Source organism: Diceros bicornis, chromosome 13 (genome assembly GCF_020826845.1).
Source record: "Diceros bicornis minor isolate mBicDic1 chromosome 13, mDicBic1.mat.cur, whole genome shotgun sequence".
Lineage (NCBI taxonomy): Eukaryota > Metazoa > Chordata > Mammalia > Perissodactyla > Rhinocerotidae > Diceros > Diceros bicornis.
This window is the reverse complement of record NC_080752.1, coordinates 35586356-35608480: the sequence shown is the minus strand read 5'-3', so window position 1 is coordinate 35608480 and position 22125 is coordinate 35586356. Positions and strand designations below refer to the sequence as shown.

Below are 22125 nucleotides of genomic sequence, written 5' to 3'. Positions count from 1 at the left end.
AATTAATCACATCGGCAAAACCCCTTTTGTCATGTAAGGTAGCATGGTCACTGGTTCTGGGGGTTAGGACACAGACATCCCGGCAGAGGGACATGTCTTCCATCTCCTTCCTGGCCTCCCCACCCAGGGCCTGTGCCAGTGCTGGATGCCAGGGGCACCCACTTGCTGCCGTAAATGAAGAATCCAGAGCCACAGACTGAGGTGGGGAAAATCGTTCTGTTTGTTTTAATTAAACCGACTGAAGAAGCCAAGACACGGACAGAAAGAGACTAAGAACAGGACTGGAAATAGTTTAGAAAAGAATTGAAAACCGATGGCGGAGACGTCAGTGCCGGCTGGTGCGGGTAGCAGGCCGAGCCTTCACGTCAGCTCCAGGACCACTGTCAGGGCGAGCACCAAGGTGAGCCGGACGCCAGCACGGCCAGAAGCGGAACCTGTGCGGGGCGGCAGGGGGCGGGGTCAGGGCCTGCCCACCCACCCGTGGAGCTTTCTGTAGGGCGTGTTGGGGCGTGGAGCCTGGGAACAGCAGAGGTTCACAGGGCCCCGCAAGAGTCTGGACTTCAGCATCAAGATGCACTGAGTTCAAATCCCAGCTCTGCCACCTGTCCCACCTCACTGTGTGTGATCCTTTCCTGAGCTAGGCCAGCTGGGCAGAGGTCAGGCTCCCTGGTGGCCATCAGGACCCTCCAGTAGGGACTAGGAATGGGGGCATCCATTGTGAACTGTGAGATTGGCTCAGTGTGGAGAGAGAGGGCTGGGGGGCTGGGGAGCAGTGTCCGGGTCCCATGGGGTGGTGCTCAGGTTGGGGGGCAGCCCGGGGAGGGCAATATAAAGGGCCCCAGCCAAGGCATCTGTCTGTGCTCCCGACTGCCCTATGGAGTGGTCCAGAGCCCCGGAACACAAGTCATTGCTGGACACATCCTCCTGGGGCCAGGACAGCTGAGCCCTCTGAGCTAAGAGAGCTGGAGTAACTATGGATAGAGGTGGTGGGGGGGGGCATACTTGGCCACTGGAAGTCCCCACCTGCTGCTTTGGGGTGCTGAGTCCCCCTTTATTGCCTCAGTGCCCACTCCTGACCACCTCTGACCCAGACTTTGCCCAACTAGAGGACAGACTCTGCCCAATAAGAGGATGTCTCCCTGCCTGAGGCCCAAGCGGGGAGCAAGTATGCAAATGGGCGGTTTGGAGGACCAGAGCTCCCTGGAACCTTGAACATCAGTTGCTCTTAAGCAAGAAGCTCTGAGAGTGGAGACTCACCATTGGAGTCCTCCGTTCCTCTTGGAATATTTGGGTTTTCTGTTGGAAAGAACAGAAGGAGAACGCGAGAGTGGATGGCATTGGGAACCAGCAAAGGAGCTCCCCTCTATCCAGCACCTGCTAACATGGCATCACGTGCAGTCTCGGTGCAGCCACGCAGCCTCTGTGGGCTGGGTAGTGTCAGCCCATTTTACAGATGGGGAAACTGAGGGAGGGTAAGTAGTTTGCCCAAGGCTGCCCAGCTGCCACGTGGTGGATTTGGGATTTGAGCCCAGAGCTCTCTGGTTTTAACTGATGAACTACAGTGCCTCCCTGCGGGGCACCCTCTCCGGGCAAATTTAAGACTCGGGCCCTGGCTGCTCCCTCCTCCCGGGGCAGCTCCAGCCAGGGCCCCCGCATGGTGGTCCTCACCACCCCAGTGGGGCGCAGCGTACCGAACACGATGAGCCGGGTGTGCGTGTCGGTGGAGCCCAGGGGGTTCTGGGCGGTGCAGCGGTACATGGAGCCGTTGAGCTCGGCGGGAACCCGCTCCAGCACCAGCTCCTTCCCGTCGAACTCCGTGCTGCCGTCCAGGAGGCGGCTCCCGACCCGCGTCCACGTGAACATGGGCTCCGGGAAGACTTCATTCTGTTGGCCAGAGCAGAGGGGAGTCGGGGCACGGGGGGAACCATTCTGTCAGAGCAGGAGGGGGCAGAGCGTGGCCTGGCCAGGGCCGGCCACACATTCTCATCTGACGGGTTGGGAGTGGCTTCCCGGAACCCGAGGAGGAGAAGGACTCTGGGGCTGGGAAGGATGTGAAGGTCCATGGGCTACGTCTGCTCCGAGTTCTGGATGGGAGAGCAAAAACACGCACCTCATGCCCTTCCTTATCAAAGCCCATTCTGCCATTACACAGATCAGGAGACTGAGGCCCGCTGGCTGTGCCGGAGGTCAAGGGAAGGGTCTCGGAGCATGCTGCCAGGGATGCTGGCGCCCATTTGGTGTCCCTCCCACTCCCTCCACCCTCCCAGATGCTCAGAGGGAGGCTGACCTGAAATCCATGGACCAGCATCCTCACTGTGTCCCCGACCCGGGCTCTGCTGGGCGTCATCATGATTTTGGGTCCCTTGGGGGCAACTGTAGGAGAGGAAGGCCAGGTCAGAGAGGTGTGTGTATGTGTGGGCGAGGGGGGCTGAAGGAGCAAAGGAGGGGGAAGGAAGTGCATGAGAAGGTTCCAGTCCAGCAGTCAGCATCCTGGGGATCAGCTGCCACTGAGATAGGAGCTCCGAGGATGCCCATTCATTCATTCATGCCTGCATTCATTCATACACATTCCCCAAGCCCCTGCCATGGGTCAGACCCTGTCTGGGACCTGGGGATTCAAAGGCGTGCAGGACAGTGTACAGGATTTGCCAGTGTATGGGATCTCTGCCCTTCTGGGGTTCCCTCTCAGTGGGCGTGAAAGAAAAGTACAGGCCAGTGGACAAGGGTCAGATCAGAGAAGCCCAGTGGACGGTGGAGTCAGGGATGCCCAGGGGAGGTTCTACCCAGGAGACGACTCAGCTGGGAACGGGGAGAAGCCTGCTCGGGCAGCCGCGACTGCTTGAAGCACCCCAGACTCCCAGCTGCACCAAACCCTCGTGAGGCGGGCTCTGCCGTGATCATCCCCATTGAACAGCTGGGGTAACTGAGGCCCAGAGAGGGAAAGTGATCTGCCAAAGGTCACACAGTGAAGAAGAGCTGGGACCAAGATTCGGGTCTCCTCATTCCTGCTCCCGTGCTCCTTCTACCAGGCATATCTGCCCAGTGGGGTCTTTCTGGAGTCTCTAGATTGGAGGTCGGGGGGTAGACAAGGTATGGTGGACCATCTCGTTCCTTGGGTCTTTATCCTCCCTGCCTCTCTTCCTCGTGTCCTGGCACCACTTCTTTCAAGCCCCTTCACATCTCTGAGCTTGGGAGAGACGACACCCCAGGGCATGGACAAGAGACTATCAGCTACGGAAGAGCCACCAGGGTCACTGAGTCCCTCCCCTCTGGTTCAGATTGGGAAGCCGAGGCCCATGGATCACAGAGGGGCTTATCCAGGGTCACCCACGGAGCCAATTTCCCATGTTCCCTGACTTCCAGTCCAGGGATCTTTTCCCCAGAATCATTCATTCATTCCCTCACTCATTCATTCAACAAGTGATTATTGAGCCAACCACCTGACATTTATCAGGTGCTAGCAGGCTTTGGGGCCAGGCTGGGGACGCCGTGGTGAACAAGACCGTGTGCCTTCCAAGGCGGAGCTTGCACTTCAGTCCGGGGCATTCAGTACACAAACGAGCACACAGACCAGAAGCTGTCAGGGAGGACAGCCTCATGCGGAGAATCGACCAAGGGGCAGTGGTGGTCACTGCGTCTCTTCTAGGGAGGTGACACTGAGACGTGAAGCTCACGAGGAGGGTTCCAGGTGGAGGGAACAGCCAGGGCAGGGCGCTGAGGTCAGGGAGTTGATGGAGGTGGGGCTGGGGGCAGATGCTGTAGAGCCTCCCCGGCCCGAGGAAGGCCTTAGGGTTTTGATGGGAGGGCCGTGCTCTGTGCCTTCTCCGTGAACATTCCACGGGGTGGCAGCAGGAGAAAAGCTTTGTTCCCAGGCCTGGGGCTGGCCTCAGACCTCCCCCATCTGCCCTTGCCTGCTCCCTGAGCCTCTCCTTCCCCCTCAGAGCTCTCGGAGCAGAAATCAGAGCAGCCGGCAGACGTGGGTGGTCTCCCAGGCACTGCCAATTTCATCCTCTGAGACGGAAACCAAAGCGCTATTAATTAAACCATGAGCAAGTCATCTGAAGTGCCACGTGGGGCTGGGAGAAGCTTCAGTTGGGAGGGGCGGGAACGGCATGGAGGGCGAGGGTGGCCTCTGCGGCTGCATCCACCCGCTGGAGAAGGGGGAGCTGCCCCGGGAGACCCAGAGCAAGGTCTGGTCTAGTCTGCGTGCCCCGGACGAGTCACTTCACCTGGCTTTGCCCCAGTGCCCAGTGGGAACAGTGATAGCAACCCTCGCCCCCCCACCACACTGGGTTGCTAGGAACATGGGAGATGGTTGGTTTGGGGGCTTACACATGTCTGGTGTGTGCTAAGAGCCGGGCACCACGTTAAGCGCCTTATGCGTGATCTCATTTAACCTTCCAACCTTATGTATATATAAGGAAATGAAGGCTTAGAGGGGACCAGGCAACTTTCTCGCCTTCTTTATGAACTCTCAAGGGCTGTGTAGGTCACCTTGCAGGTGGGAAGCCCTGCATGGGCCAGTGTGGTCCTGGGTTATTTAGGTCCCGCTGGGATGGCACTGTCCCACCGCAGCCAGCAGAGGGCGCGGCAGGGCATCGCTGTCCCGGAGAAGCTGGAGGACCCGGCAGGCACCTTCCCCTTCCAAGTCCGATTCCTCACCGCCCTGTTTTCTAAAGGCCTCACCTACCACCTTCAGGCCCGAGCCTGAGCCTCCTGGCCCCGAGGGGAGAGGGACTCGGCATTTATCAGGTGCCACCATGTGCTAGACCCTGTTTTAGGACTGTCACACCCATCCTGGTGCTTACAGGCAGGTTACCACAAAACCCATTTTGCAGGCCATAAAACTGGCTCTCAGGAGGGCAGTGGCTGGCCTGAGGTCACACAGCAAGGAGGTGGCAGGGGCAGGACTGGATGGCACGTAGGTCCTCAGAGGGAAGCTCGGAGCCCAGGGATGAAGGAGAGGAGGAGCTGGATGCCTTCTCACACCTGGGCAGCCAGACCCCTGCTCCTGCCGCCCGAGCAGCCTGTTCCTGAGGCTCCTGCGTGGAGCTGACCCTGAGGGGCAGAGGCTGGGTAGGCGAGGGGTCTGCTCTGCTCTCACTTCTCCGAGCTCGGTCCTGGCAGCTGCCTTTGCAGCAGATGGCCCCCTCTGACTCCCGCCCTCACTGCTGCATCAAGACGTTGCTTCCGGAAGCCAGGCCAGCTGCCATCCCCCTGGAGCTTCCACCACCACCCTGAGGCCATTAGCAGCTCCTGGCAGGCAAATCTTGGCCCCTTTGCCTGCTCCTGGAACAGACGATGGAGGGAACCCGAAAGGAATGTTCTCAGTCCCTGAGCTTTCACGCCTCTCAACCCCTGGACGTACAGAAAGAGTGGGAGTTCAGAAACCGGGATGGAGGGTCAGCCTTCTACGCTCTGGTTACAGGACTTGGATGAGTCAATTCAGTTTGTTGGGCCTCAGTTTTTTCACCTGTAAATGGGGAGAATAAGCTACTACCCTATTTGAGGAGTTGCTCTGAAAATGACAATGGGGGAGAAATATGAGAAGGTAATGTGAAATATAAAGTGGTGTGCATCTAATCAGGAGAATGCAAAAGATGCTGATTATATAAACTGCCCTCTCTACCTCTCCTGAGCATTTGACTACAAGGACAGCCTTGAGAAATCTCATGGAAAAGCCCTGCTAGGCTCCCCCCAGGAATGCTGGGTGTTCACTAAGACAACCACTCACCCATGCATACACTCATCCATCCATCCATCCGTCCATCCATCCATCCATCCATCGTTCCATCGTTTCACTCATCCATCCATCCATCCAAGCATTCATCCTATCCATTCATCCATCATTCCCTATCACTCATCCATCCGTCCATCCATGCATCCATGCATCCATCCATCCATCCATGCATTCATTCTATCCATTCATCCATCATTCCATATCACCCATCCATCCACCCATCTATCCATCCAAGCATTCATTCTATCCATTCATTCACCACTCCATCATTCCATTCACCCATCCATTCATTCATCTGCTCTACCCATCTAGTTCTTTATTGTACACTAATCTGTGTTGGTCACCATGCAGGACAATGTTGGGGATACAATGATGAATAACAATAGTAGCTGATATTTACTCAGTCCTTACTCTGTCACTGTGCTAAGAATTCTGTCTGCACTGCCTTATTTAATCTTCATAACAACCCAGAAAATTATTAAGTGTCTGTTAAGCAATATGTTAGGGCTTGTTCTGAGCTCCACACCTTGTGAACGAGGCAGGTAAAGACCCTGCCCACAAGCAACCTAAATTCTGGTGGGGGATTCAGGCAATAAGGAAATATGTTATAGACTTGCAGGTGGAGATAAATGCGATGCCAGAAAGCAAAGCAAGGTAAGGAGCTGAGGAGGCTGTTTGAGAGAGGATGGTCCAGGAAAGACCCTGTGAGTAGAAGATTTGAGCAGAGACCTAAATGAAGAGGGATTGAGAATAGCTGGGGTAAGACTATTCTAGGCAGAAGAGAAAGCCAATGCAAAGTCACAGAGGTGAGCTGAGCTGGGCATATTCGAGGAAGAGTAAGGAGGACCCTGTGGCTGGAACAGATCGCGCTGAGGAGAGAGACTGACGAGCCCCACTGGGATCTGGTTTTAAATGTGATGGCTGTCTAGTGAATTGTTTTTTTTTTGTTTTTACGCTTCATATATTTTTAAATTGTGATAAAATTCACATATAAGGAAATGCACTGTTCTTAAGAATGTAATTTGATGAATCTTAATAAATGTGAAGACAAGTGTATCCACTATCTCAAACTCTAGAATATTTCCATCCTTCCAGAAGGTTCCCTTATGCCTCATTCCAGTCAATCCCCACTCTCCATAGGTAAACACTCTTCTGATTTCTATCACCAGAGATTAGTCTTATGTTCTAGAAGTTCATATAAACGCAATCGTTCTTTGTTGTCTGGCTGCTTTCACTCAACGTCATGTTTTTCAGCTCCATCCATGCTGCTGTGTGTCTCAGGGGTTCATTCATTCGCCTTGATGAGAAGTAGTTCGTTGTATGAATACACCACAAATTTGTTCATCCATTTTCCTAATTATGGACATTTGGGTTACTTATAGTTTTTGTTATTGTTGTTATGAACAAAGCTGCTACCAATGTTCATGTCCAAATCTTTGTGGACATATATTTTCATTTCTCTTGGGTAAATTCTTAGGAGTGACATTACTGGGTCATAGAGCAGGGGTGTTTTTATCTTTGTAAGAAACTGCTAGTTCTCCAGAGGAGTGGCATTGTTTTATACTCCCACCAGCAGTGCATGAGGCTGCTGATGGTTCTTTATCCTTGTCAGCATTTGGTATTATCGGTCTTTTCAATTTTAGCCATTCTAGTGGTTAAGAAATGATATCTCACTGAGAGTTTAATCTTCATTATACACCTTTTCATATGCTTATTGGCCATTTGCATATCTTCTTTCTTTAAAAAAATTGAGTTATCTTGCCATTATCTGTAGTAGTTTTTTGTATTAAAAAAACTATATATTCTGCATACAAATCCTTTGTCACACATCAGTATTGAGAGTATTTTCTCTCAGTCTGTAGTTTGCCTTTTCATTTTCTTAAAGGTGCTTCTTATGAGCAGAAGATTTGAATTTTTATGAAGCCCAATTTACCAATTTTCAATTATTCACTTGGTGCTTTTGTGACGTCTTTAAGAAATCCTCGCCTACCACAATGTCACAAAGATATATTCCTATGTTTTGTTCTAGAAGCTTTATGATGCTGGGTTTTACATTTAGGTCTATGATTCATCTCAAATTAATTCTTGTGTGTGTGCGAGGTAGGGATCCCAGTTCATTTTTCTCTTAAGCTTATCCAGGTGTTCCAGGGCCATTTGTTCAAAAGACTTCTCTTTCCCCATTGAACAGCCTGGGGGCCTTTGTCAAAAGTCAATCGACTCTCTCTGTGTGGGTCTATTTCTGGGCTCTACTCTGTTCTACAAATCTATTTGTCTACCATCGGAGGTTTGGGGTGGGTGCGTGTGTGTGTCGTGATCTCATTTATACATTAAACAGATCAATCAGGGTGGAGAATAGACGGGGGCACAGTGGAGGCAGAGACACCAGTTTAGGCGCTACCTGATAATCCGAGTGTGCACTGACGGTGTTCTGATGGGGTGGTCGGAGAGGGAACCACGGGAAGTGGCAGGTGTCGGACATATTCTGAGGTTGAGCTGCCAGGGCTGGAGGACGGCTTGGATGTGGGGTTTGAGGAAAGAGTGAGAAAAGTGGGTGACTCCAAGGGGCCTGGCTTGATCAACGGCACGAATGTAGTTGCCATCTACTGAGATGGGTTCTAGGACCCCCAGGCATCTGTCTTTTTGTGGGGGGCATCTGAGCAGGGGAGGGCGCCCCCGGGGAGAGGGAACAGCAGGGGCAGAGGGGACATGCCCCGACCCTCGTTGTCCTGACCTTCAAAATCCTGATCAGATGATTGAATTCTGTGCCCCGAGGTCACCTCGCCCATCGCACGCTCTCATCCCCACCGCAGGAGTGCAGGGTGCCCTCCGCTCACACCACTCTCCACTGGCCACACCCACTGGCTCAACGCGTCCTCATCCCAGCCCCGCCAGGTGGTAATAACATGGGCTCTGGGGTCAGACCTGGCTAGAGTGACCTAAGGAGAGTTACTCTAAGCCTGGGTCCCCTCATTTATAAAATGGGAATAACAATAGCTTCTCTCAGCTGCCTCATACGGTCACTGTACAGTTTCAAGGAGATCTTGGAGGAAATCATCTTGCACAGAACCTGGTTCCCAGCACCTGCTCCAAAGGTTTATTCTCCCCATTCAACACGTCAGAACATGAGGCCCAGAGACCTAAGAGGCCTGAGATCTCACTGGCTGACAGCAGCCGAGGCAGGATGGGAAGCCAGCCCATGGATCTCCTTACTTACTCACTCAATCTGGCCCCTTCGCCTTGGTGGCCCTGCCGTGTACCCCACTGCCCCCTTACTCGGTTGCACACACACATCCGTGCATGCCCACTCCCCGTGAGTGGGCTTTTTCCTGGCTCTGATGATGGGGGTTGGGGTGCACGCAGAGGTGGCTCTGATCAAGGGAGCCGTCTGGGATCAAGGACAGGGCAGGCGAGTGCTTTCATGTGGCTTGGGGTGGGGAGCGGGAAGGGGGGGACGGGCCAGCAGCAGCACCTCTCCATCACTGGAGGCTGTGAGCCGCAAGCTCACCTTCCCGATGCTCTGGAGTCCTCGTCAGCTCTCGTCTTTCTCCTTCTTGGTGGGAGTGGCCAAGGAGCCATCCCATGGGAAGCCTCTCTTGGGCAAGACAGGTAGGAAGTGGGGTTCATGGGCGAAGCAGCCTGATGAAGGGTTGAGGCTGCTCTGCCCCCCAGCCCGGGAGCAGGTTATATCTTGAGGACGGGAAGGTTCAAATGCAAGAAGGAGCACGGGGAGGATGGAGGGTCCAGAGAGGGGGGGGTGCAGGCTGGTGAGGTGGGAGGGCTGAGAGAGGGTCTGGGCGGGCTCTGTGGTTGAGAAGGTCCCAGCACCAAGCACAGGGCCTGGCTTTAGCGGGTGCTCATGAACTCTCTATGGAATGACAAGCACATGGTACTCGGGGGGCGGGTGCCGTGAGGAGAGACAGTGAGAGGCTAAGAGCAAGACTCCGGGGCCCTACTGCCTGCCTTTGAATCCTCTCCCACTTAGCTTAACCTCCCTGGGCCTCAGTTGCCTCATCTGTGATGTGGGATAATATTAGTGCCTACCTCATTGAGTTATCATGAGGATTGCCAATTGGGTAATGGGCCATCAACGGGTTAATATAAGAAAAGCAACAGTCCGTGGTATATAGTAGGTGTGTAGTAAATGTTAGCCCTTATTATTATTTTCTGTGTCAGCAGGTGGCCTGTGGGAATCCAAGGGCCATTCTAATGGGTCTTCAGGGAACTAACCCCCTAGCCAGCCAAGGGTGACTGGTCCCGGGGCTGGTGAGTTCAGTGGTTGGCACTGTGGAAATTGGAGAAGGCACCAACAGACCTGGCTTGAAATCCCAGCTCTGCTGCTTATAAGTTGGTGACTCAGAGAAAGGGACTCCACCAACCTAAGCCTCAGTTTTGCTCATCTGTAAAATGGGACAGCATGGTAAACTTCTACTTGTAAGGAACGAATGAGATGATCCCTGCAAATATTCCTGGCACTTAGTAGGTGCTATATGTACATGAAATCACCTCCCTTGGTATTTGGGGTAGAGAAGGTGCTGGAATTTCTGGTGGACCAATTGAAAACAGAGAATCCCTTTGGAACCCCTGACACAGACTGTGGTCCCAGCCCTTGTCAGTCATTGCTCTCTGTCCTCCGTCATGAGGGGCCTGGGTTACGGGCTGTGGATGGCTGCATGCAGCCCTCGCCACTGCAGGAGACTCAGAGGACGAGCCCAGGCATCTTGGGCTCCAGAACGAGCTTCCGGGTACTGCAGATCAAGGCCCCAAGAGTTGTGGGCAGAGAGGGTCAGTATAGGGTCCGTGTGTCCATCTCCCTGCCCTAGCCCCCCAGTCAATAGAGAAATGGCTCGAGGGGTCTCTTATATTTCTGGTAGAGAAGATTCCACATGTCCCCTCTCCCTGCCTTGACTCACCTGGGAGGAGATGTATCAGGGGAGATGTATAAGAGATGTACTAGCGAACTGCTGTGGGGACGCCTGAGTTGGTGCTCTGTGGCAAGAGGAAGGGGGTCGCACATGGGGACTGGGTTCTCAGGCTGAGCTGGCCCTGGGCGTCCAGTTTCCAGGTTGTGCCCACCTCCCACATCCCCACGGATGACACGGCTTTCATGTACTTAAAAGTGCAAATCAGAGTGATATCTTCCCACGTCCCAGGTTCCTGACCTCAACCTGGCAGAGCTTCCTATGCACTTCCCAACCCTGACCCAGCAAGCCCCCAGCCTGCCGTGTCCATGACCCTTACCTGGCAACTGCCCCTGAGCTCATGGGTCTCCTATGCGATCCAGAAAACCTCCTTGTCACTTCCTATGTTCCCCAATGTGACCGAGAAACCCCCCCCGACCTTCTGTGACCTGACTCAGCAACACTCCTGGAAAAGTCCAAACTCTTATGTGCTTTCCACTAGCCCAGCAAACCTCCCCATGACTCCCATGTTGCATTTCCAACCTTAAAAATCTCCTGTTTCTAACAACGATCCAGCAAGCTTCTCTGACTTTCCATATTCTTGATCGACTGACCAAATTCCCCTCTCTCTTGTATTCCTGACCCTTTCCAGCAAACGCCCCTTGACCCCCGTAACCTGCCACGTTCTCCAGTCCAGCTCAGTAAACCTCCTGTGACCCCTGACTCTGACCTCCATGCCTGACTCCCATTTGCTCCCTCTCCATGGCAGCCAGCAGCTCAGGGACCCTATTCCCCAAGGCCCGCCACCGGCTCTGCAGGGGGCCTGCAGAGTGGCACCCACCAAGCCTTACCCAGCGTGACCTCTGCCTGCATGGGCATCGACAGCGCTGGGTGCTTGACCTCACAGCTGAAGAGGGCCTCATTGTCGATTTGCGGGTTGAGCGTCCAGGTGAGCAGGGCGCGCACCTCCACGGTGCCGTCGCTGCCCGGGGTGTGGCTGTGGCGCAGGAAGTAGATGGGCTCGGTGCTGTGGACCCAGCGGGGGAACTCGCGGCTCACCACCGTCTCGGGGATGTTCTCGGTGGTCGGCTGGAGGAGGATGCTGGGATCTGGGGTCAGGCTGTGGTAGGGACGCTCCGTGTAGGGACCCCCGCCCCGGTTCTCGGCGTCCAGCAGGGACAGTGACCTCTGCATCTTCGTGTCATCCAGGTCACGGTGCAGGAGGCTGCGGAAGGGCCTGCTGTCCTGGAGGGGGCCAGAGCTTGCAGCCAATGGCTCTGACAAGGGCACTGTGTCGATCGGTTCCCCATCACGTTTGAAATAAACCTGAAATTGCAAGGAGGGTGTGGGAAAAGATTGTGTGCCAATGACGTGGACGTCCCAATGGGCTCTCAGAGGAACTGGCCACCAAAGGCAGCTCCTTCTGGAGCCTTCTCCTCCTAGTGGCCTTCCAGATGGACCTCCTTCTGTTCCTTTCCCTCCAGCTCCCCCAGCACTCTGAGTCAGCTCCGTTCAACGGGGACACGCAGCCCCTGGTGGCAGAGGCTGAGCCCATCTCCATCCCTTACCAGCTGGTGAGACTTTTTGAGCCTCAGTTTCCTTCCTGGTACAGGGGAATAAGATCACCTACTTCGTGGGGCTCTTAGATGCTTAAAGGAAATGATGGGCAGAGACAGGGGCCCTGGACACAGCCATGGCAGCCACCTGGGCTCCATGGGGGTGGTCCGTGCCCACCTGGAGAGAGCAAGTGGATGAGAGAGAAGGTGGATGTGCCCGGAGATGAAATGAGATGTGGGGAGAAGCACGAAGGGGAAAGGATCTCTGTGTGTGAGCATTTTGGAGGTTTGGGAGATGGAAGGCCGAGAACAGGTGCGTGTGTGGGAGGGAGCTAGGTGTGGGGATGAGGCGAAAGCAAACATCTCACTTTTTCTGCTAATGGGGAATTCAGGTTTGGGGAGGCGGCATTTAATTTAATTTGCTGTCTTTTTATTTTAGTACTTGCGGCCAGAGGCCTGTGGGAATTGGGTGCATTTTTAATAAATCAGATAAATAAATCAATGGGAGACAAGGAGAAAGGAGGGCAGGAAGCAGCTCTCAGGGAAGCTGGTGCAAGTGGGGGGAGGGAGAAGGGGGATGGGGGAGAGGCAGGAGGAGGGGGGCTGCAGGCAAGGGAGGTGGGAGAGGTGGGGGGCGGTAAATGAAATGTGGGATGGGAGAATATGTCAGAGTTTATAGCTCCCACGAAGAATCTCTTATGCACATAATAGCCTGCTTTGGGATTTTTCTTTCTTTCTTTTTTTTTTTTGAAAAGTGCTTCAAAAGCAGGTTTGTAATTTATATCAAAGAATTCTTTCAAGTTCTGACGTCCCAGGCAAACGTAAGATGCCTGGAATGCAGGGAGATGAGAATCTTTTATATATATATGTCTTTTGCATATACGCATGCCATATTTTATTGCGTGTCTTAAACGGCAGGAGCAGGCAGGCTGGGGGAGGGGGATCCACTGCCCCAAGGCTGTGAGGAGCGTTTCTTTTTGGGCTCCGGAAAAGGAGTTTCTCTTTGGAGAAAAAGCCCAGCTTGTCTGATTTTAGGGAGGCCAGACCTCTTTATGGGCTCCAAAGGGGAAAAGGGGCATCGACATCCTGCTCTCGGCAATTGCTGGCTTTGAAGCTGCTTTGTATCTGTCTCTGTGGCCCGCAAGGGGTGGTGGAGGGAGATGGGCCTCACCAAAGGCTTCTCTCTGCACCTCTGCCTGCTGCCCACCCGTGCCCGTGTGCCCTGCCTGCTGCCCACCCGTGCCCGTGTGCCCTGCCTGCTGCCCACCCGTGCCCGTGTGCCCTGCCTGCTGCCCACCCGTGCCCGTGTGCCCTGCCTGCTGGCCCACCCGTGCCCGTGTGCCCTGCCTGCTGCCCACCCGTGCCCGTGTGCCCTGCCTGCTGCCCACCCGTGCCCGTGTGCCCTGCCTGCTGCCCACCCGTGCCCGTGTGCCCTGCCTGCTGGCCCACCCGTGCCCGTGTGCCCTGCCTGCTGCCCACCCGTGCCCGTGTGCCCTGCCTGCTGCCCACCCGTGCCCGTGTGCCCTGCCTGCTGCCCCACCCGTGCCCGTGTGCCCTGCCTGCTGCCCCACCCGTGCCCGTGTGCCCTGCCTGCTGCCCTGTCTTGGGTCTCTCCACACCTGTCTACCGCCCCGTCCTGGGCAGCTGGGTCTATCTGGGCCTACTTTGAGGTGAGGCTGGCCTGGGTCCCAAGGTCCCCCCACTGGACCATGCCTGTGAGACAGCCAGGGTTTGAGATGAGGGGAGCCCTTGCCTCCCTGCCTTGAACTCCACCCCCACCTGCCCATGGCTGCAGCTCCACCCCTCACTAATCCTAGTAACGTACGAAACTCACAGGGTCAAGACCCAAAGTGTCATACAATGTCAAAACCGGAAGGGACCTTGGGAGTGTGTAGCCCATAGGTTCTCAATGTGGGTTCCGGGAACCCTAGGGGTTCCACAGAGTGCTTCAGGATCAATAAGGTTAACTTGCCCTCCCTTCCCTTTTAGGTGTTTTGTACATGGGGCTTCCACGTACTTCCTTCAGACCAAATGGGTCCTTGCTGCTTCCACAAAAGCTGAGAAACTTGAACAGTGTCCACCCCTAAAGCCCCTTACAGAAACTGAGACGCAGAGGAAGACCTTCCTGCTCAGGGTCATTCAGGGCGTGGGGCAGGGCCGGGGCGAGAGGCCAGCTCTCCAGACGCTCGGGTTAGTGCTCACACATCCCACCCCCGCCCCTTGAATGGCCATGACAGTAACTCAGGGGCTGCGCTGGCAGAGCTCCGAGCGGTTGGGCTGGGTCTGATAAGCAGTCAGCCAGAACAGGGGTTCAGCTCCATCAGGAACCTGTGGGTGCCTCTGGACACCCCCTTCCCCTCTCTGGGCTCATGCGTCTCCACCCTGCTCAGTAACGGGGGTCGGGGTGTGCTTGACGCTGGCTCCCCTAAACACTCCCACTGCGCAGTTCTAGGATCCCAGGGTCCAGGAGAAGTGGGGTTCTCAGCGCTGGGAGACCAGGAGCAAGGGAGACACACGGACGCCTGGGCAGGTCAGATGAGTGCGCAGGGTCAGACCGAGGCAGAGGGAACTCACACGCCCTCTCTCCTTCATTCTGCGGAGTGGGCCTCGCGGTGACTCCTGCAGCTGGATGAGCCATGAAGGAGGGTGGTCCGGCAGGGACGGAGGGGGACTGGGCGCTCCAGGGCTACTCACCATGGGTGCTGGTTTCCCTCCAGACACAATGCAGACCAGCGTGAAGTTCTGGGCTTGGTAGCGGCTGAAGGGGGCTGGCGTGTCAGCGGCCACCACTTCGATGGAGCTGGGAGGAGCTACCCAAAAGAGAAGACAAAAGCTTAACTGGAAGATTCCGGAAGATTCACTGAATACCTAAGATGGGCTGGTCCCACGGTGGTGCTGTGGGGACAAATGCTGCACGGCTCCAGGGGGTGCCACTGGCATCAGCTACAGTGACAATGACGTCCCTGCTGGGCATACAGACAAGGGCCCTGCCTCACTGGGCTTACAGCTGATGGGGAAGACGAGCATGAATCAAAAGATCCCATGGTTAAACGTGCAAAGTGCATCAGATACGGGGAAGTATAACGAGTGTAAAGGGGCCCCTGCCCAAGTCTGAGGAGGTGACACCGTGCTGTGACCAGAGGAAGCACCAGTAGGCAGAGGACAAGCATGGCAGGTAGAGGGAACAGCATGTGCAAAGGCCCAGTGGCAGGTCAGCTCAGAGCAGGGGGGATGGGAGGCAGGTCCTTGTAGTGGGAGTACAAGGATCCTGGGGGAATGTGGTGCCCAGTGGGGCTGGGGAGATGCCCAGGGCACAGAACAGGGTGGCTGACAGTGGGTTACCACTCACAGTGGTGTGCAGGGGCCGGTTCCTACCAGCTCAGGAGAGCCGATTATGACACTATCAGGAATTTTGTGAACCAGTTGTTAAACTGCTGCTCTCTTGAAACCAGCCACCATGGGCGTCTTTATACCACAGAAATCAGCCACCAAGACAGACCGGGGCTTCTTTGTTTGTTTGTTTCCTTCCGCTGCCCTGGCCCCCAGAGTCAGCACACCACTGGTTGTGAGCTTTTCTTCTTTGTCCTGAGAGCAGTCGGGAGCCACTGAAGGTTTTAAGCAAGAGCAGTGACATGATCCGAATTGCATTTTGAAGAGACTGGAAATACAGAGTGTGATTTGGGCTAGAGAGACAGGTAGCTTAGACTATGGTGAGGGCGGTGGAGAGAGAAGTAGATGACCTTGAGAGAGATTTAGAGCCAGGAATCTGCCCCCTTCCCTTTTTGTCTGGAAGTTGGCCCTGCCTCCCACCAGCTCGCCTCTCTGTTCTCCTCACTGGCTGCCACTGGCCCCTTTGCTACAGCCGGTGTCCCCCGGCACTGCGGGGTACTGGAAAGGGCACACGTGGAGCCATCGGGATCCTGGGTCCAAATCCCAGCTAGGACACCACCTCCATGTCCTTGGGCAAGTCACCAAAACTGGGAGCCTCCGTTCCCCGATTTGTTAGATGGGATGATACTCGGCAGGCATACTTGAAGGATGAACCAGCTAACAGACATGAAATGGCTTAGCCCATGGAAGGAGTTTGCTATTCTTACTTGTACTGTTTTTTCCCCAACCCCTTGTAATCCGCAGGACAGGAGGCAGAATCTTAGACCTGCACCTGGGAACAGCTGTCAGCTCTGGCTCATCTGGCCTTGGGTCAAGTGTAGTGGCGGAAGCGGAGAAAATGAAGAGGCGTGGGCCTTTCCTTCCTGCACAGGGTGTTCACTCCGGTTAAGATTAATTAAATTCGACAAACATTTCCCGACACCTACGAGGTGTCGGGCACGGTGCCAGGTGCTCGCCATGGGCGCCTGGTGATGAAGCAGATACGGCGCTGAGAAGCTTGCAGTCTGGCGGGGGCGACAGACGCCTGGCGACTCTATTTTAAGGTCTAGTGACAGGAAGGCAGGTATGAGCCATTCATTCATTCAGGCAGCCGCCACGTGCCAGCGGCAAGGGAGGCGGAACGAACAGGAAACAACGGGAGAACAATAGATGGAGAATTGTAATTAAGCGTAAGAGGGTATGAAGCAGATGGTAAGTCGAGTAGAAATTCCGAGAGGGGAAAATACACCAGAACACTTCAATTACCCAGAAGTCGCAGACTCTGCAATCTCTCTTTTCTAGGACGCGACTGAAAACCTGGATCCCACAGCAAGAACGAGAAATGGCTAACGCTTAGGAGCCAGGAGCTGTCCTTAATGTGGGTTAATTCATTTAATCCTCACCATTAGTCTATGAGGTGGGTTTATTTACTCCCATTTTACCGATGGGGAAACTTAAGAAGGGGTGAAGCCACTTGCCCGCGTTCACAGAGTCAGGATTTGAACCCAAACGCCCCGACTCCAGAGCCCAAACTCCGACGTGAAGCTGTGCCCCCTCGATCTTTGGCAAGAAGAAAGGGGCTCACATCTGTTGGTACCTTTAGCCCTAACTACACATTTTAGCCACCGGAGCACACATTTACCTGGCACATCTCAACTTCCACGGACACCTTGTAACCCAGATCCCTCGGGATCTGCTCCTGGGGGTGGCCCTACTTCGCTGGGTTGTCCCGATGATTAAGGGACCACGCCAATTAGAGCATAATTGGCATGGCTCACGGTGGCATATATGCAGGTATAATTATACCCTCTAAAGACCCTAGAGGCTCAGAACTCTGCAGGGGGCACCTTTAAAATCACTCATTTGTTCTTTCTTACTTTCATCGGGCAAACAGGAATTAGACACCTAGAATCTTCCTGATAGAATCACTTTGAGGAGCAGATGAGATGATGCTTACAAGATGCCTGGCACATGGTAAGCCTGCAATGCCATTTAGCAATATTTTTTTCCTTCTTTTTTTTTTCTCTTTTTGGTGAGGAAGATTGGCCCTGAGCTAACATCTGTGCCTATCTTTCTCTATTTTGTATACGGCACGCCGCCACAGCATGGCTTGATGAGTAGTGTGTAGGTCTGCACCCGGGATCCAAACCTGCATACCCCGGGCCACCGAAGCAGAGCGGAGCGAACTTATCTACTACACCACCTGGCTGGCCCCAGCATTTTTAATTAATGTTATTTGCATCACTATTATAAGGGGTGATAGTATAGGACAATGGTTAAGAGTGTGGACTCTAAATCAGACTACCCGGGGTTCAAAGACTGGCTGTACCACTTTCCTGCTGTGTGACCTTGGGCAAGTTATTTAACCTCTCTGAACCTCAGTTTCCTTATCTGCCAAACCGAATTACAGGTACCTGGGAGGAAGCATGAAGCAGTCAGTACCTGAAAGTGTTTTGAAAGTGCACCCGGCACGTCAGCTGTGTCATTAGTAGTATTACTCACTAACCTTCTTTCTTTGAAGCTCCTTGCTACTGGCCAGGAGAATAAAACGTGGCCTCTGCCTTTGGGCATTCAGTTTAATGAGGGCACCAGAAAATGCCCTGGACTGGCATGTCCAGTATAGTAACCACTCACCCCCCCGTGGCTAGTGAGCACTGGAAATGTGGCTTTTTCGAGTTCATAAGTGCTGTAAATGTAAAAGACACACTGAATATTGAAGACAATTTTTAAAAAGAATGTTAAATATATCACTAATATTTTTATATTGGTTACATATTGAAATACTATTTGGGATATATAATGGATTTAATAAACATAGTATTAAAATTAGTCACCGATTTAAAGACTTCTCTTAACGTGGTCATTGGAAAACTTACAATTAAATATGTGGCTTGCGTTATATTTCTATTGGAGAGCGCTGGTCTGGACCTTCCATTTTACAGGTAAGCAAACTGAGGTCAGAGAGAGGGAGAGATTTGCCTGTGGTGACACTATAGGTCAATGGCAGAGCCTGGACTGGAACCCGAGCCTTCCACATCCTGGCCAGGGTTCTTGGCACAGTGTGGGTACCTCCTCAACACACTTGCACACACGCACACACACACACACGTCTGCACACGCACACATCCTCATTCTGGAGATCTGCACCCAGGTCACGCACACCACCCACATGGACCCTGATTGGGAGCTGTGTTCCTGTCCCTCGTTATATTTCTGAGCAGGTGTTCGCAATATGTACAGTTAATCAAGTTCGTAAGACAATAACGGATTCCAGTTGTGTGGACGATGACACAGCAGAGCTGCTAATATCGGTGTGGACAGCCTGGGCTTCCCGCACTCTCCCCATCAGCACATTCCGCAGTCTCTGCGTCCCAGGCAAATGTCACTCTGCATCTGGCCTCCTGTCTCCCGGTGGAGGGCTCTGAGTGCAGGCAGTCAGGGAGCTGTCTACACCTGGGCGTCCCTGGCTGCTTAGGGCTGCTTCCCCCCGCACATCACATCATCCTCGCCCCCTTCCTCCTCTCTTTCCCTTCCGTTGACTAAGTACAGCACCCTTTCCTCCACAACCCACTGTTTCTCAGGCTCATTATCTACAGCCTTTCTTCGCTCTCAGTCTTCCCCAACTCCATCCCACCCACACCTCTCTCCACCTCCATCCCCATCACCTTTCTATTTTCTTTTCCTCTTCCATCCCCATCTCCATCCTCACCTCCATCCCCATATCCATCCTCACCTCCATCCTCACCACCATCCCCATCTCCATCCTCACCTCCATCCCCATCTCCATCCTCATCTCCATCCTCACCTCCAACCCCATCTCCATCCTTTCCACCATCCTCACCTCCATCCCCATCTCCATCCCCATCTCCATCCTCACCTCCATCCCCATCTCCATGCCCATCTCCATCCTCACCTCCATCCCCATCTCCATCCCCATCTCCATGCCCATCTCCATCCATCCCCATCTCCATGCCCATCTCCATCCTCACCTCCATCCCCATATCCATCCCCATCTCCATGCCCATCTCCATCCATCCCCATCTCCATCCTCACCTCCATCACCATCTCCATCCCCATCTCCATCCTCACCTCCATCCCCATCTCCATCCTCATCTCCATCCTCACCTCCATCCCCATCTCCATCCTTCCCTCCATCCTCACCTCCATCCCCATCTCCATGCTCACCTCCATCCTCACCTCCATCCCCATCTCCATCCTCACCTCCATCCCCATCTCCATCCTCACCTCCATCCTCACCTCCATCCCCATCTCCATCCCCATCTACATGCCCATCTCCATCCATTCCCATCACCATCCTCACCTCCATCCCCATCTCCGTCCTCACCTCCATCCCCATCTCCGTCCTCATCTCCATCCTCACCTCCATCCCCATCTCCATCCTTTCTTCCATCCTCACCTCCATCCCCATCTCCATGCTCACCTCAACCCTCACCTCCATCACCATCTCCATCCTCACCTCCATCCCCATCTCCATCCTCACCTCCATCCTCACCTCCATCCCCATCTCCATGCCCATCTCCATCCATCCCCATCTCCATCCTCACCTCCATCCCCATCTCCATGCCCATCTCCATCCATCCCCATCTCCATCCTCACCTCCATCCCCATCTCCATCCTCACCTCCATCATCACCTCCATCCTCACCTCCATCCCCATCTCCATCCTCACTTCCATCATCACCTCCATCCCCATCTCCATGCCCATTGCCATCCTCACTTCCATCCCCATCTCCATCCTCACCTCCATCCCCATCTCCATCCTCACCTCCATCCCCATCTCCACGCCCATCTCCATCCTCACCTCCATCCCCATATCCATCCTCACCACCATCCCCATCTCCATCCTCACCTCCATCCCCATCTCCATCCTCATCTCCATCCTCACCTCCAACCCCATCTCCATCCTTTCCACCATCCACACCTCCATCCCCATCTCCATGCTCACCTCAACCCTCACCTCCATCCCCATCTCCATCCTCACCTCCATCCCCATCTCCATCCTCACCTCCATCCTCACCTCCATCCCCATCTCCATGCCCATCTCCATCCATCCCCATCTCCATCCTCACCTCCATCCCCATCTCCATGCCCATCTCCATCCATCCCCATCTCCATCCTCACCTCCATCCCAATCTCCATCCTCACCTCCATCCCCATCTCCATCCCCATCTACATGCCCATCTCCATCCATTCCCATCACCATCCTCACCTCCATCCCCATCTCCGTCCTCACCTCCATCCCCATCTCTGTCCTCATCTCCATCCTCACCTCCATCCCCATCTCCATCCTCACCTCTATCCTCACTTCCATCCCCATCTCCATACTAACCTCGATCCTCACCTCCATCCCCATCTCCATCCTCACCTCCATCCCCATCTCCATCCTCACCTCCATCCTCACCTCCATCCCCATCTACATCCTCACCTCCATCCCCATCTCCATCCTCACCTCCATCCCCATCTCCATGCCCCTCTCCATCCTCGTCTCCATCCCCATCTCCATGCCCATCTCCATCCTCACCTCCATCCTCACATCCATCCCCATCTCCATCCTCATCTCCATCCCCATCTTCACCCTCACCTCCATCCCCTTCCCCATCCTCATCTCCGCCCCATATCCTTTCTGTTCCCTTTTCCACCTCCATCCTCGCCTCCATCTCATTCCCTCCAGTCCTTTCCCCGCTTCCACTCTCTTCTCTCTCCCTATATCTATTCCCATCTCCAACTCAATCCTCATTTCTGTCTCCATCCCTCCCCCATCCCCAACCCTGTCTCTATTCTCACCTCCACGCCCATCCCTGTTACAATCTCTGACCAAGGTTAAAGCAAGCAGCCCCCTTATGTGCCCCATGTCTGGGATAGATCTCATGGCCCCAGCAGCAGTGTCTAGTCAAAGGCAGAAGGCCAGCTGCAGGCACAGACATAAAGTCCACACGACTTCCTCAACAAGAATAATCCCAAGTCCAAAGTAGGGCTCCAGAATGAGCAGTGTAAAGCAAGCCCACTTGGCTGTGATCCAGGTGGCACATAATGGCAAAGAATCGTCAACAAAGACCCCTGGCTCGCCAATCTCTCCCCACTCTTCTGCGACAGTGTCCAATGCCCCCACCATTAGTGTCTCACTTCTGCAGACTTGGAGAGATGTCTGTGCCAGTGCCACGCTCTCCTGGGGGTGCACCCCCCTGCACCATTTACCTGAAATGACCCTCCTCAGGTGAAGAGAGCAGGGATATTTGGCTTGGGGGGTAGTAACCAGTAGTAGTGGTAGTGGTAAGAACCTAGACATGGGCCGGGACTCAGAATTTACAGACCACTTCTGGATACATTATCATGGTCATGGAACACCAGCCCCGGGCGGTAGGAAGGGCCCCCCATTCTACAAGTCCACCATCATGGTCAAACAAAGGCCACCGTCATAAAACTCCCCTGAATCCACTGACCCCAAGTCAAGCCAGTGGACTTTGCAGTTTATTTTTGATTTTGCTTTAAGCAGAGAGAATTGCTGCTAGAAATTTCTTTGACTGATTTTGTCCGACATCAGG

At 54.2% G+C, this 22125-nt stretch overlaps 1 protein-coding gene across 1 annotated transcript in view; it reads right to left on the bottom strand.

Annotated features, from left to right (window-relative positions):
* Positions 1-241: 241 nt before the first annotated feature.
* The window catches only part of IGSF21 (immunoglobin superfamily member 21), a 247396-nt gene continuing 225512 nt past the window's right edge, over positions 242-22125 (bottom strand). The window contains exons 5-10 of the mRNA XM_058552031.1: positions 14889-15004; positions 11490-11964; positions 2288-2373; positions 1692-1884; positions 1258-1296; positions 242-434 (exon numbers count right to left, since the gene is read on the bottom strand). Coding sequence (XP_058408014.1) covers positions 361-434; positions 1258-1296; positions 1692-1884; positions 2288-2373; positions 11490-11964; positions 14889-15004 — 983 coding nt within the window. The 3' untranslated portion in view covers positions 242-360. The remainder of the gene's footprint in view (positions 435-1257; positions 1297-1691; positions 1885-2287; positions 2374-11489; positions 11965-14888; positions 15005-22125) is intronic.